Source organism: Ovis aries, chromosome 3, assembly GCF_016772045.2.
Source record: "Ovis aries strain OAR_USU_Benz2616 breed Rambouillet chromosome 3, ARS-UI_Ramb_v3.0, whole genome shotgun sequence".
Classification (NCBI taxonomy): Eukaryota; Metazoa; Chordata; class Mammalia; order Artiodactyla; family Bovidae; genus Ovis; species Ovis aries.
Window position 1 is genome coordinate 188,781,455 of NC_056056.1, and position 14,380 is coordinate 188,795,834.

A 14,380-nucleotide genomic window follows, 5' to 3' on the forward strand; every position below is an offset into this window, starting at 1 on the left:
CTGACCTGGAGGCTGGGTGCTATTTGGGAATCAGTTCAGTTCAGTTCAGTCACTCAGTCGTGTCTGAGTCTTTGCCACCCCACAGGCTGCAGCATACCAGGCCTCCCTGTCCATCACCAACTCCTGGAGTTCACTCAAACTCATGTTCATCGAGTCAGTGATGCCATCCAACCGTCTTCATCCTCTGTCGTCCCCTTCTCCTTCCACCTTCAATCTTTCCCAGCATTAGGGTCTTTTCACATGAATCAGTTCTTCACATCAGGTGGCCAAAGTATTGGAGTTTCAGCTTCAACATCAGTCCTTCCATGAATATTCAAGATTGATTTCCTTTAGGATGGACTGGTTGGATCTCCTTGAAGTCCAAGGGACTCTCAAGAATCTTCTCCAATACTACAGTTCAAAAGCATCAATTCTTTGGTGCTCAGCAAAGTAATCTCTGCTTTTTAATATGCTGTTTAGGTTGTTCATAACTTTTCTTCCAAGGAGTAAGCATCTTTTAATTTCATGGCTGCAGTCACCATCTGCAGTGATTTTGGAGCCCCCCAAAATAAAGTCTGTCACCGTTTCCACTGTTTCCCATCTATTTGCCATGAAGTGATGGGACCAGATGCCATGATCTTCATTCTCTGAATGTTGAACTTTAAGCCAACTTTTTCACTCTCCTCTTTCACTTTTATCGAGAGTTTCTTTAGTTTTTTTTCACTTTCTGCCCTAAGGGTGGTGTCATCTGCATATCTGAGGTTATTGATATTTCTCCCGGTAATCTTGATTCCAGCTTGTGCTTCTTACAGCCCAGAATTTCTCATGATGTGCTCTGCATGTAAGTTAAATAAGCAGGGTGACAATATATAGCCTTGACGTATTCCTTTCCTGATTTGGAACCAGTCTGTTGTTCCATGTCCAGTTCTAACTCTTGTTTCTTGACCTGCATACAGATTTCTCAGGGAGTAGGTCAGGTGGTCCGGTATTCCCATCTCTTGAAGAATTTTCCACAGTTTGTTGTGATCCATACAGTCAAAGGCTTTGCCATAGTCAATAAAGCAGAAGTAGATGTTTTCTTTCTGGAACTCTCTTGCTTTTCCTGTGATCCAGTGGATGCTGGCAATTTGAGCTCTGCCTTTTCTAAATCCAGCTTGAACATCTGGAAGTTCACAGTTCATGTACTGTTTGAAGCCTGGCTTGGAGAATTTTGAGCATTACTTTGCCAGTGTGTAAGATGAGTACAATTGTGCAGTAGTTTGAGCATTCTTTGGCATTGCCTTTGTTTGGGATTGGAATGAAAACTGATCTTTTCCAGTCCTGTGGCCACTGCTGAGTTTTCAAAATTTGCTGGCATATTGAGTGCATCATCCTTTAGGATTTGAAATAGCTCAACTGAAATTCCATCACCTCTACTAGCTTTGTTCATAGTGATGCTTCCTAAGACCCACTTGTCTGGTTCTAGGTGAGTGATCACACTATCGTGTTTATCTGGATCATGAAGATCTTGTTTTGTATAGTTCTTCTGTGTATTCTTGCCACCTCTTCTTGATATCTTCTGCTTCTGTTAGGTCCATACCATTTCTGTCCTTTATTGTGCCCATGTTTGTATGAAATGTTCCCTTGGTATCAGTAAGTTTTACTTAAAGCAAGAACATATTCTAGTCAGTAAATTTTCCCAGCATAGAAAACATCCCCAAGGAGAATCCCCAAGAAATTGAAGTGAACACTTTGGACTGTGGAGAAGGTTAAGCTTACGAGTTCTGAGATGTGGCTTGGAATAGAAAGGCAGGCTGGTGGGAAGAAGAGGCAGATGGAATCATACCTGGGGGAAACTCCCCAGTGGCTCTCTCTTGCTCTAAGAATGGACCTTTCTGTTTTCACATGGCTCTCCAGGACCTCACGTCCCATGTCAGCTCGTTTTCTCCTCAATGATGACTTTCCTGCTGCCACTGGCACTCTGTGTTTACAGAACTCGGGAGACTGGGTTCCACCACCACGGAACCTTCCACTTGCTACTCCCATGCTTCAGTGACTTCTCTCCCCATGATTGCCTCATTAAAAAAAATCATTTCATCATTTTCATCATTTCTATCCCAGGTCAAATGTCACTTCTTCAGCACCCACCCCATCTAAATTTGTCAGCTTTTCCCATCCTCTGCTTGTTTCATTTGCTTATCAATACCTAAAATGATCCTGTTTGTTAGCTCAATGACTGCCCTTTATCACTAGGACATGAGCTCCATGGGAGCTTGTTTGTCTTGTTTACTGCCATACCCCTACCTCTCAATTCTGTAACATGTGTTTGCCAAAAACAAGTACATCCTCTTACATAACCATACTATAGAGCTGGAATGCCCTTCCAGAAATATCTATTGGATGAATCGGTGTGAGCCATAAAGTGATGAATCATATTACCTTACTGGACTTTTTTTCCTGTTTACCTTTTTATTTGTGATTTTTTTCACTGATATTTTTTTAAAGATGAAAAATGCTATGTAATTTTATCATTATTTTAAAGAGAAGATTTAATCATTGTAGTATGTATAAAAAAAAAAGAAATTGCCTAGGTTCATCTGGGATCTTCATATAACAATATGAAGCTCATGCTTCATGAACAAAATGTCAGAGGGTCATTTTCATTTCTGTAATTATGCCAAAATCCTGGGTTATGACTTTTAGTGAGTGTTTGAAGAGGGCCATCTGTTATATTGGTGAGATACTTAGTTATCATGTCATAAAAAATTGTGTTTTAGCTAGGTTTATTTTGGTTTTTCTAATTTGTAAGTGTAAGCACCATATTAAAAATTACTTCTAGACATGTAATTTTCTGTTATAATTAAAATGAGGTCTATTAATATATTTGCAATTCCTTCCTCAAAATTCCTATTTATTAAAGAATTATTTATTTGCTTTTCTTTGGACAATAATTTTTAGTGCATTTTCTTTTATGAATAAATTAGTCATTGTTGCTGACCCTAATAGAACCTGTTATTTCTAAGCTGTTTGGCAGCGCATTCTGACAGTCCTTCTCCTTTGCAGGAATACATTGCTAAGAATTTCTGTGTCATGCAGTCCCAGATCGGCTATGATATTTTGGCAGAAGATACCATCACAGCTTTGTTGCACAACAACAGAAAACTACTAGAGAAACACATTACAGCAAAAGAAATAGAAACATTTGTTAGTTTACTCAGGAGAAATCGAGAGCCAAGGTTGGAAGTAGCTCATGCAGTGTTTTCTTGTGGGGATTACGGCTTATTGCTTTATTTTCAGAACTTTTCAGAACTTTTGTAAAGTTAGAATTCTTTCATGGACTAAACAATGTTGGACTTATTGCTGTGATAATTATGTATCATTGTGAATTATTATCTCATAGGGGATCAAAACCCTGTATAGATAATGTATTTAAATGTGGTTGATTTCACTCTGATAACTTGTGTTTTTATAGTTCTCCATAGTTTTTCTGAATATGTTCATATATATATTAATACATTATTTCATTTAAATCCTTGCACATTCTCCTGAAGTACACTGGTCATAAAACATTATCCACATATTAGAGATGGGAAAATAGAAGCCTACAAACGAACTAGAAAGAGAAGTTAGGGTTTCTGACTCCATGGCAAGTCGCCTTTCTCTTATACCATGCTGCCTTATCGGGGAGAAATGATTGCAAAGAAGTCAAGCAGATTGACAAACTCTTCTTAATTAGCATGGCAAATACGTGTTAGAAGATAGAATTAGGCCTCTGACTTGGCCAGACCGAATTCATGTGCCGTCTGGCTGTTTTACTGAGAACAGCGTTAACTTTGATCTGGCTTTGTTTTGATACTGTAAATATAACAAGTCACAGTGCTGTGGGATGAATATCAGCAAATAAGTAGAAGCAACCTTATATCATTTTTGGAAACAAGGTTTGTACTAAATATAAATAATTGGACATTTAATTTGTCTCTAATGCTGCAGTAGATAAGCAACACATTAGAATACTGTTGCATGGAAATAATGTCAAAAATATATCTAGACAGCTTCATTATATCCCAAAGTGTATTTTGGGTGATGATTTTATAAGATGCTTTTTGCTAATGTTCAGTTTAATTGTTTTTTCTCTTGTCAGGTTTTTGGATTATTTATCAGATCTGTGTGTGTCTAATACCACGGCGATACCCGTGACTCAAGAACTCATCTGCAAATTTATGTTGAGCCCAGGCAATGCAGACATTCTCATTCAAACCAAGTAAGCCCCAATGATGGAGGCGTCCTTTTATGTTTATTATTTGTAAGCAAGACAGTTCCTTGTCTTGTTTCTGGATGAACTTTTTCATAGATTTTTGTGTGTGTTATTTATTTCAAGACTGGTCTCAATGCAAGGAGACAACCCCATGGAGAGTGCCATCCTTTCAGATGACATTGATGAGGAAGAAGTTTGGCTCTACTGGATTGACAGCAACAAGGAACCTCATGGCAAAGCTATTAGGCACCTTGCCCAGGAGGCAAAGGAGGGCACCAAGGCTGATTTGGAAGTCCTTACCTATTACAGGTTAAGTATCATAGAGAACCATAATTCTCAGTCTCACATATTGAGAGGTGATTCTCAGACATCTGTAAATCTATGAAGTCAGATGTCTGTGAAGAAGTTTAAGAAGTTATATCAGAACTAGGGTAGCTGAAATAATTAGTATTATTTAACATATTCACAGTAAATGCAAACATCTGTGTTTTCCACATATATCACTTGCTATTTTCTCATTTTCTGCTAGTTTGGAACTGTTGTGCAGCAAAGGAGCTTTTCCTCTTGTTGATTGGTGTGGGTGCAGATAATTGAGTTGAGAAGGAGATAGCGCTGGGGCCAGGGAAGCTGATTTGGTTGTAAAAGTGGCCTCAGAGACGGTTAGCCAGTAGTTATGTACATATTGCTCATGGTCATGTAGAGACCTAGGACTTTGGACAAACTGGTGTCTATAGTTGTGATAGTTCAGTGGTGGCATGTAGTAGCTGAAGTTTCAGTGGTGGTTGACGTAGTCAGTATAGTGAGAGCAAGAACCGAGTTGGTGTTTTTTGAGTCTAAGGCTGCTGCTGCTAAGTCATATCAGTCGTGGCTGACTCTGTGCGATCCCACAGACGGCAGTCCACCAGGCTCCCGTCCCTGGGATTCTCCAGGCAAGAACACTGGAGTGGGTTGCCATTTCCTTCTCCAGAGTCTAAGGCATGGAAACCCAAAGCAGAAACCAAGACTGGGCCCAAATCACAAAAATCTGAGAAAGACAGAGAATTCCTTGTGTTCCCTGATTTCTACAGCTACAAAATCAAAGGCTACTTTCTGTATCTTGGAGGTTGATGAATCAAAGTGTACTGATGCCATTTGGACTGGTCACTTGAATAATCATTGATCATTTGGGAACTAAGTCTACACTTGGAATGTAGACATGAGAGCCTAGAACTGAGTGAGTCTGAGCAAGGCAGAGAGAGATGGTTTCACGAGAGCTGTTATCCATAGCCTTTGGGCTTAGTGTATTTGTAGTCCTAGGAAACCAAGAACCTAGAGCCTGATGGCCATCTCCACCAGAAATTTGTTGCTGGAACAAATGAGAGAAATTGCAACTGAATGGGCACAGAAATGGCCTCATCTACGTGCCATTCAATCACTTAACCCACTACCACAATGTCCAGTATCACATACACTTGGAAATATTAGAAACATAAAAGTAGATGCGGATTGATACTAATACTTAGACTTTATCCAGATAAGACAAATAATGTAATACATTTACTATTTTTAAGGTACCAGCTAAATCTCTTTGCAAGGATGTGCTTGGATCGCCAGTATCTGGCCATAAACCAGATTTCTACACAGCTCTCTGTTGATTTGATCCTGCGATGTATGTCAGATGAGAGCCTGCCTTTTGACCTCCGAGCATCTTTCTGTCGCCTCATGCTCCACATGCACGTTGACCGGGATCCCCAGGAGTCCGTGGTGCCTGTCCGCTATGCCCGGCTCTGGACAGAAATCCCCACGAAGATCACAATTCATGAGTATGTTTGGGAACATTTCTCGATGACTTTAAATTCAGCTGATGAACTCAAAATCAAATGTCTTCAATTTCTTAAAAAAATTATTTTATTGAAGTATGATGGTTGATTTACAATGTTGTATTAATTTCTACTATATAGAAAAGTGATTCAGTTCTACACATATATATACATTCTTTTTCATTTTCTTTTCCATATGGTTTGTCACAGGATATTGGATATCATTCCCTGTACCGTACAGTAAGATCTAGGTTTTTATCCATTCTATATATAATAGTTTGCATCTGTTAATCCTAAACTCCTAGTCCATTCTTCCCCCAAATGTCTTCAATTTTGAAATGGAATGTAAGGAAAGGCATTTCTGTGTTCAAATTTGGCTTCTTTAACCTTCCAAATGCAAATGAGATACTCTTTTTGGAAAGTAAAATGATAACTTTTGATAATAGAAATGTTATTCTGGAAACCAGTAATCAGGAAATGTATTAATAATAGGAGCAAAAATTTATTAAGTCTTTAATATTATGGTAGACTTTGATTTAAGTGCTTTATATGTAGTAACTCATTTCAAAACAGGCCCATTTTACAGATGAGGACACAGCATCTAGAAAGGTTGATTAATTTACCCAAACTTAGAAGTCAGGAGGTTAAAGTATATGTATTTTCCAATTTAAATGACTACAATCAATTTAACTTCCCTTAAATTCTTTCTGTGTTCCCAGATATGATTCTATAACAGACTCTTCCAGAAATGACATGAAGAGGAAATTTGCACTGACAATGGAATTTGTTGAAGAATACTTGAAAGAAGTTGTAAATCAGCCTTTTCCTTTTGGAGATAAAGAAAAAAACAAACTGACATTTGAGGTAATTTCTTTTAAACAATTAATCTGTGAAGTTATTCACTTTACACTGTCTAAAATTAGGGACATTGAACATCAAAGACTTTTTTTCCCTCTAATATTTAGGATGTTTTGATAATTTGGTAGTTAAATTCCTGAAGGTATGATTCCCTCTGCCATTGATTAAAAGATAGATTTGATACTTTAATTATACCTGATATACAAAATATTTTATTTATAATTATGTTATATACTCTGATTTTTTTATTTATTTGTGCAAACTTTATTGCATTTAATGGACAGAGAGTTTTGCATATTTATAATATATTTTGCATATATTAAAAAATCTCCATTAAAGTGATGTTCTTAGCCTCATTAAACTAAATTGAAATTATAATATCACTTTGAGTAGATAGTGACAAAACTAGAGAGAAGATGCTGTTACCTGATACCTGGGGTATTAGGTACCTACTTCTGATGTGTAACAGATTACCCCCTAACCTAGCAACCCAAAGCAACAGCATGATTATCTCATGTTTCTGTGGGTCAGAAATCTGGTGGTTCTAGATCAGGGTCCCTCATGAGGTTGTAAATCAAGCTGCTGATTGGGGTTACCATCATCCGGGGTCAGATGATCTGCATCTGAGTTCACTTGTGTGGTTGTACTTCCTTGCTGGCTATTGTCTAGACACCTCATTCTTCTTGCCATGTGGGCCTTTTCCATAGGCTGCCTCAGTGTCCTCACAGCCTGATGCCTAGCTTCCCCTGGGGTAACTATTTGAAAGAGAGAAAGGGCCCAAGATGGAAGTTGCAGTCTTCTATAACCTGAGCTTAGAAGTGTCTTGTCATCATTCTGCTGTATTTTGTTGGTGACACCGACTAAGCCTGGGGCAATGTGGAAGGAGACCCTATGTTGGGGACCATCTTGGAAGCTGGCTTTCATGCCTAGTATGTCCTGTAGCATCCAGAAGACCGCAAAGTGGCATAAGGAACGTGTATTTCTAGACAAATTTCATGGATAATATTCAGTTGTTAAAGTAATTCATTAATGTGACTGCTTATTAAGTGATATCCTACTGACTAAATAACTTAATATTTAAGCAAGAAGTCAATCATTCTAATGTAAACCTCATTTAACCACCCTGATACATCTAAAATCTGTCTTCTTGCTTCCCCTGCGGACTGTTCACCAGATACCTCATATTCCTGTCACATGGGCCTGTGATGGGGTTGATGAACTGGTCTTATTTGGATTTAATTCTAAACTTGATTAAATCAGAGGTTACTTTTGCAGGTATTAAATTCCTAGGTATTAATGAATTAGAAGAGGACTGCTGAAGGATATATTTCCTGTTGATTAGATAGAATTCTTTAAAAAATTTTTGAAGTATAGTTGATTTACAATATTTTATGAATTTCAGGTATATAACAGAATGAGTCAATATTTTTGTAGATTATACTCCACTGAAAGTTATTACAAAATAATGGCCATATTTCCCTGTGCTGTAAAGTATATCACTTTTGCTTATGTATTTTATACAAATGGCTTGTACCTCTCAGTTTCCTATACCCATATTGCTCCTCCCCACTTCCCTCTGCCCACTGGTAATCACTAGTTTGTTCTCCATATTTAGGCAGGGTTCTTTAAAATCTACCTTTCTATTAAATAAGACCAGCTGAAAAAAAAAAAAAAGAATTAGACATAATTAGACATGTCTGCACAAACTTAGATAATAAAAATCCAGTGCTTATTTTTGTTCCTAATGTTTTTCTTTTCTTTTCTACCCTTTTTCTTCTTTTTCTAAATTAGGTGGTTCACTTGGCTCGGAATCTTATATACTTTGGATTTTACAGTTTCAGTGAATTGTTAAGGCTAACAAGGACTCTTCTGGCTATCTTGGATATTGTCCAGGCCCCCATGTCATCATATTTTGAAAGATTAAGCAAATATCAAGATGGAGGTAAGAACTTTGGAGAAAAGTTATAATCTTTTTGGCATCACTTTGAGGTGAGATAAAGAACAAATCTGTCGAGTGGTTGTGAACATGTACCTGGTAATAGATATGTGCACGTGGACCTTCATCCTGTGATAGGACTGAATGCCAGGAGGCTAGACGTGCTAACATGCTTTTCTTTTTAATGAAAAGCTTTAAAAGACAACTTCATAAGATCAAGGAATTCCATCATGCTATGGTCAGTTCACTAGTGAAAATATTACGTGTTAAAAAATAAACACTTGAGGCTTCACTGGTGGTCCAGAGGCTAAGACTCCATGTTCCCTGCAAGGGGCCCAGATTTGATCCCTGTCAGGGGACTAGATCCTGTATGCTGCAATTAAGAGTTTGCATGCCACAGCTGGAGGAACCCCATACTGCAACGAAGACCAAAGATCTTGTGAGCTGTAACTAAGAGCTGGTGCATCCAGATTGAAAAAAAAAAAAAAAATTTGAGATCATCCTGGTATGTGTCACGTGCTAGCTACCCTTCATAGCAGGGCAATAGAAAAATGTAGAGAATGGGTACAGGCAGGGTCACAGTAAAGAGCAGTGGGTGCAAAGCCATTCATTCCAGAGGCAGTGCAGTACAGTGGGCAAGAGAGCATGTGCTTTTGAGTCAGAGTGCCTGTGTTCCAATTCTGGATTGACCACTTTTTATTAACTTAGGCAAGGTACTTCTCCTCTCTAAGAGTTTCTTTTCTCTTTGAGATATGGTCATAAGGTCAGTTTTCATTCCAATCCCAAAGAAAGGCAGTGCCAAAGAATGCTCAAACTACCGCACAGTTGCACTCATCTCACACACTAGTAAAGTAATGCTGAAAATTCTCCAAGCCAGGCTTCAGAAATATGTGAACTGTGAACTTCCAGATGTTCAAGATGGTTTTAGAAAAGGCAGAGGAACCAGAGATCAAATTGCCAACATCCGCTGGATCATCGAAAAAGCAAGAGAGTTCCAGAAAAACATCTATTTCTGCTTTATTGACTATGCCAAAGCCTTTGCCTCTGTGGATCACAGTAAAGTGTGGAAAATTCTGAAAGAGTTGGGAATACCAGACCACCTGACCTGCCTCTTGAGAAACCTATATGAAGGTCAGGAAGTAAGAGTTAGAACTGGACATGGAACAACAGACTGGTTCCAAATAGGAAAAGGAGTACGTCAAGGCTGTATATTGTCACCCTGCTTATTTAAATTCTATGCAGAGTACATCATGAGAAACGCTGGGCTGGAGGAAGTACAGGCTGGAATCAAGATTGCCGGGAGAAATAGCAATCACCTCAGATATGCAGATGATGCGACCCTAATGGCAGAAAGTGAAGAAGAACTAAAGAGCCTCTTGATGAAAGTGAAAGAGGAGAGTGAAAAAGTTGGCTTAAAGCTCAACATTCAGAAAACAAAGATTACGGCATCTGGTCCCATCACTTCATGGCAAATAGATGGGGAAACAGTGAAAACAGTGGCTGACTTTATTTTTCTGGGCTCCAAAACCACTGCAGATGGTGATTGCAGCCATGAAATTAAAATATGCTTAATCCTTGGAATGAAAGTTATGACCAACCTAGACAGCATATTGAAAAGCAGAGACGTTACTTTGTCAACAAAGGTCCGTCTAGTCAAGACTATGGTTTTTCCAGTGGTCATGTATGGATGTGAGAGTTGAATTATAAAGAAAGCTGAGTTCAGAAGAATTGATGCTTTTGAACTGTGGTGTTGAAGAAGACTCTTGAGAGTCCCTTGGACTGCAAGGAGATCCAACTAGTCCATCCTAAAGGAAATCAGTCCTGAATGTTCATTGGAAGAACTGATGCTGAAGCTAAAACTCTAGTACTTTGGCCATCTAATGCAAAGAGCTGACTGATTTGAAAGGACCCTGATGCTGGGAAAGATTGAGGGCAGGAGGAGAAGGGGACGACAGAGGATGAGACGGTTGGATGGCATCACCGGCTCCATGGACATGAGTTTGGGTGCACTCTGGGAGTTGGTGATGGACAGGGAAGCCTGGAGTGCTGCGGTTCATGGGGTTGCAAAGAGTCGGACATGACTGAGCGACTGAACTGCACTGAATGATAGTATCTGCCTCATGGTTTCCTTGTGAGAATTAAGTGAACGTATACAACATATTGAAAGCACTTATAACAGTGCCTGGCTATACACTTTAACAGTGCCTGGCAAACACTTTCGATACAGTTTGTTTCAGATGGTGATTGTCTTCAGATTGGATGTCCTGAAAATACCCTGTGGTATAAAATTGTTTTCAGAATGTATATTGAAGAGTGCATTTGGGATATATTACCTGTAAGGAAGTGAGGAAGGTAGGATTGGCATTTAGGATATACACCTGTAAGGAAGTGGAGAAGCTGAGCCACAGTGTGGTTACAATTGTGGTCTTTGCTGATCCTACAGGGATCTCTGGAGCTGGGATGGTCCCTCACAGTGGTTACAAATTAAGGCAGAGAGCCTGGGCTTTGTATCCTCATATTAGCCAGCATTGATTGCTGGCTTCATCATAGAGATGTGCAGCCTTCAGTAAGGCAGTTCCTTTTGGACGGTGGTCTCTCTTAGTGAGAAGCATGGGTATGAGAAGGCAGCAGCCATGACTGGCCAGCAACTGAGGATATAGATACCTCAGCTCTAAATAGGTGATGAACGTGGAGCACAATGTATCCACTATAGTACCCACTGCAGGATTAAACAGTGAAGCCAGAAATCTAACTTCAAATATAGAGAAGAAATATCTGACAAAGAATGATAAAGTAGCCGAAGTCATTAATTGCTGCTGCTTAAATCTCAGTTCCTTCTACATCTGCCAAAAATTTGTACATGTCAATAAGAAGCAAATGAAACTTTATATATCCCTCACCCTCAGCCGAACTAGAAGAGAGCATGAAATTATTTTAAGTAGAAAAATGATATCAGTTTTTAGTGGCGCTGCCTCACTATTCCCACTGAGAGCTTATGTGGATAGTTAAGGGGTTCTGGAAAAATCAGGTGAAAGAGTGTGTGAAAATCATCTATAGAAGGAATTCCCTGGCGGTTCTGGTGGTTACAACTCGACACCTTCCACTGTGGTGGAGAAGGAGGGTGTCGATCCCTGGTCAGGGAACTAAGATCCTGAAAGCCATGTGCGGTGCGCCACACCCTCCTCCCCCCACCAAAAACAAGGAAGTCACTGTTATAAAGAGAAGGTCTATCCTAAGGATGAAAAATATTGAAAGAGAATCCAGAATCCAGATAGATAAGAACTCTGAATAAAGAGGAATGAACTTGAATGGACATAGGGAGCAGTTGTGGAAAACTAGAGGCGAACAGGTTAAAAGTAAGACAGAGGCACCCTTTGGACTCTTGTTGGTGAAAGGGAAAAGAAACAAGGTGGGGAAATCTGGAATACCACAAGATAAAATAAAATTGAAGAAAATAATCTCTACAGCCTCCCAACAAAGGCCAACCTTTAAAGAAACTGCATTTCATGACTCGGACAGGAGAGGGTGCCCTTGAGCTAAAGATCATGTAAATCAGCCCACGTCACCTTGTCCATGAAATGCAGAGATGTAATCAATTGTCATCTGTATGAAAGGACTATAAGTTCAAAACAGAATGGAGAATCAAAACATTTCAGTTGATGGAAATTTCTCTCACCATCAACCGTGAAAGAGAAGAGAATTCCAACACGATACTCTCAACTGAATTAAATACCTTCAAATATGAAAACATAAACATATGATAAACACCTTGAATCATAAATCCAAGAACTAAGGTTAGAAATGGACAAAAAAAAAAAAGCCCAGTGAGAAATGAAATGAAAGTTGATTGGACTCATAAAGGAGACTTTTTTATTATTATTATTAGAAATAACAGACTGAATTATACAATATCAAAGGGAGAATAGATTTGATTGGAAGTGTAGGAAGCACCATTGAAAACAGGCAGAACAGTAATGAGAATGTTGCTGCTGCTGCTGCTGCTAAGTCGCTTCAGTCGTGCCCGACTCTGTGCGACCCCAGAGACGGCAGCCCACCAGGCTCCCCTGTCCCTGGGATTCTCCAGGCAAGAACACTGGAGGGGGTTGCCATTTCCTTCTCCGATGCATGAAAGTGAAAAGTGAAAGTGAAGTCGCTCAGTCGTGTCCGACTCCCAGCGACCCCATGGATTGCAGCCCACCAGGCTCCTCTGTCCGTGGGATTTTCGAGGCAAGAGTACTGGAGTGGGGTGCCATTGCCTTCTCTGAAGGAGAATGTTAAGTAGGTAAAAAAGAACAAGTGAAAAAGTCAGTGAGAAAATTGTTGAAATGGAAGAAAGCAAAGAGGAGCCATCGTATGAATAATTGGAGTCCTTGTAAAAGAAACATGAAACAGTGAACAGACCTGAGAGTTAAAATTCCAATCCAAGAAAACATTCTGTAGCTAAAAGAAAACCTGAACTATGCATGTGGGGCTGTACAGAATGGTGATCTCCAAGACTCATGACGGAATAAACTATTGCAGAAACTATTACGTAGAGTATGCATTCAGAGAGAGTGATGGTGGGGGCAAGGAAGCAGTATGAAAGCAAATGGAGAAATAAAAGAAAGTAGAGATGCTTCCTGGTGTGATGGTTTTACAATATCCAGTTTACTTTACACCAGACCATCCTTTAAAAACTTAAAAATTGACTTTGACTTTTGTTCTCAGTGCTGATAATCTGTTTTCAGAGTTTAATCCTAAAGAAAAGTGTTTGAATCCCCTGGAAAATTGGTATGTACTCTCCACTGTTTTATGCATGTCTTCCCTCCGAGAGACATTTTTTTTACTCTTTCCAATATTTTATAATTCTCATATTTTCTCACGGGCTCCATTCACCTCTGGATACCTTACTCATTTTATCAACTATATGAGAACCACTAATTAAATTGCTCAGTAAATTCTCACTGAATAATTATTACTGAGCAACTGTTGTCTATCAGACACTATTCTAGTCACTGGGAAAAATGAGGAACAGGATGCAGTCCCTAGCCTAGACAGAACAGACACCAAATAGGCATAATCCCACCCCTCTCCCTCCAGGGGGCAATAGTCAGATCATAAGTGAATGAACACTGCTGTACTGAATAATACTATGGACAAAAATCAACTAGGACAATATGGAGTATGATGAGGAGGGGACAGGCAGTTACTTTTAGCTAAAATGGATTTTTAAAAAATTGAAGTAGAGTTGACTAACAATGTTGTGTTAGTTTTATGTATACAGCAAAGTTATTTAGTTAACATACAGATATATTGTTTTGTTTTCAGATTCTTCTCTCTCACAGATTATTACAAAATACTGAGTATAGTTTCCTGTGCTCTACAGTAGGTCCTTGTTGTTTATCTGCTTTATGTATGGTAGTATGTATATGTTAATTCCAAACTCCTAATTTATCCCTCACCCTATTCGCCTTTGGTAGACATGTTTGTTTTTTACGTTTGTGGGTCTATTTATGTTCTGTATATGAGTTTATTTGTATCTTTTTTTAGATTCCAAACATAAGTGAGATCACATGGTATGTCTTTCTCTGCCTC

General features: G+C 39.0%; 1 protein-coding gene across 2 annotated transcripts in view; it reads left to right on the forward strand.

The window, feature by feature from the left end:
• Window positions 1–14,380, forward strand: part of ITPR2 (inositol 1,4,5-trisphosphate receptor type 2) — a 604,865-nt gene that overhangs the window by 196,176 nt on the left and 394,309 nt on the right. For both annotated transcript variants that reach the window (XM_004006770.5, XM_060413298.1), the window contains exons 16-21: window positions 3,022–3,194; window positions 4,100–4,219; window positions 4,337–4,522; window positions 5,764–6,015; window positions 6,732–6,876; window positions 8,662–8,812. In XM_004006770.5, the coding sequence (XP_004006819.2) occupies window positions 3,022–3,194; window positions 4,100–4,219; window positions 4,337–4,522; window positions 5,764–6,015; window positions 6,732–6,876; window positions 8,662–8,812 (1,027 nt within the window). The remainder of the gene's footprint in view (window positions 1–3,021; window positions 3,195–4,099; window positions 4,220–4,336; window positions 4,523–5,763; window positions 6,016–6,731; window positions 6,877–8,661; window positions 8,813–14,380) is intronic.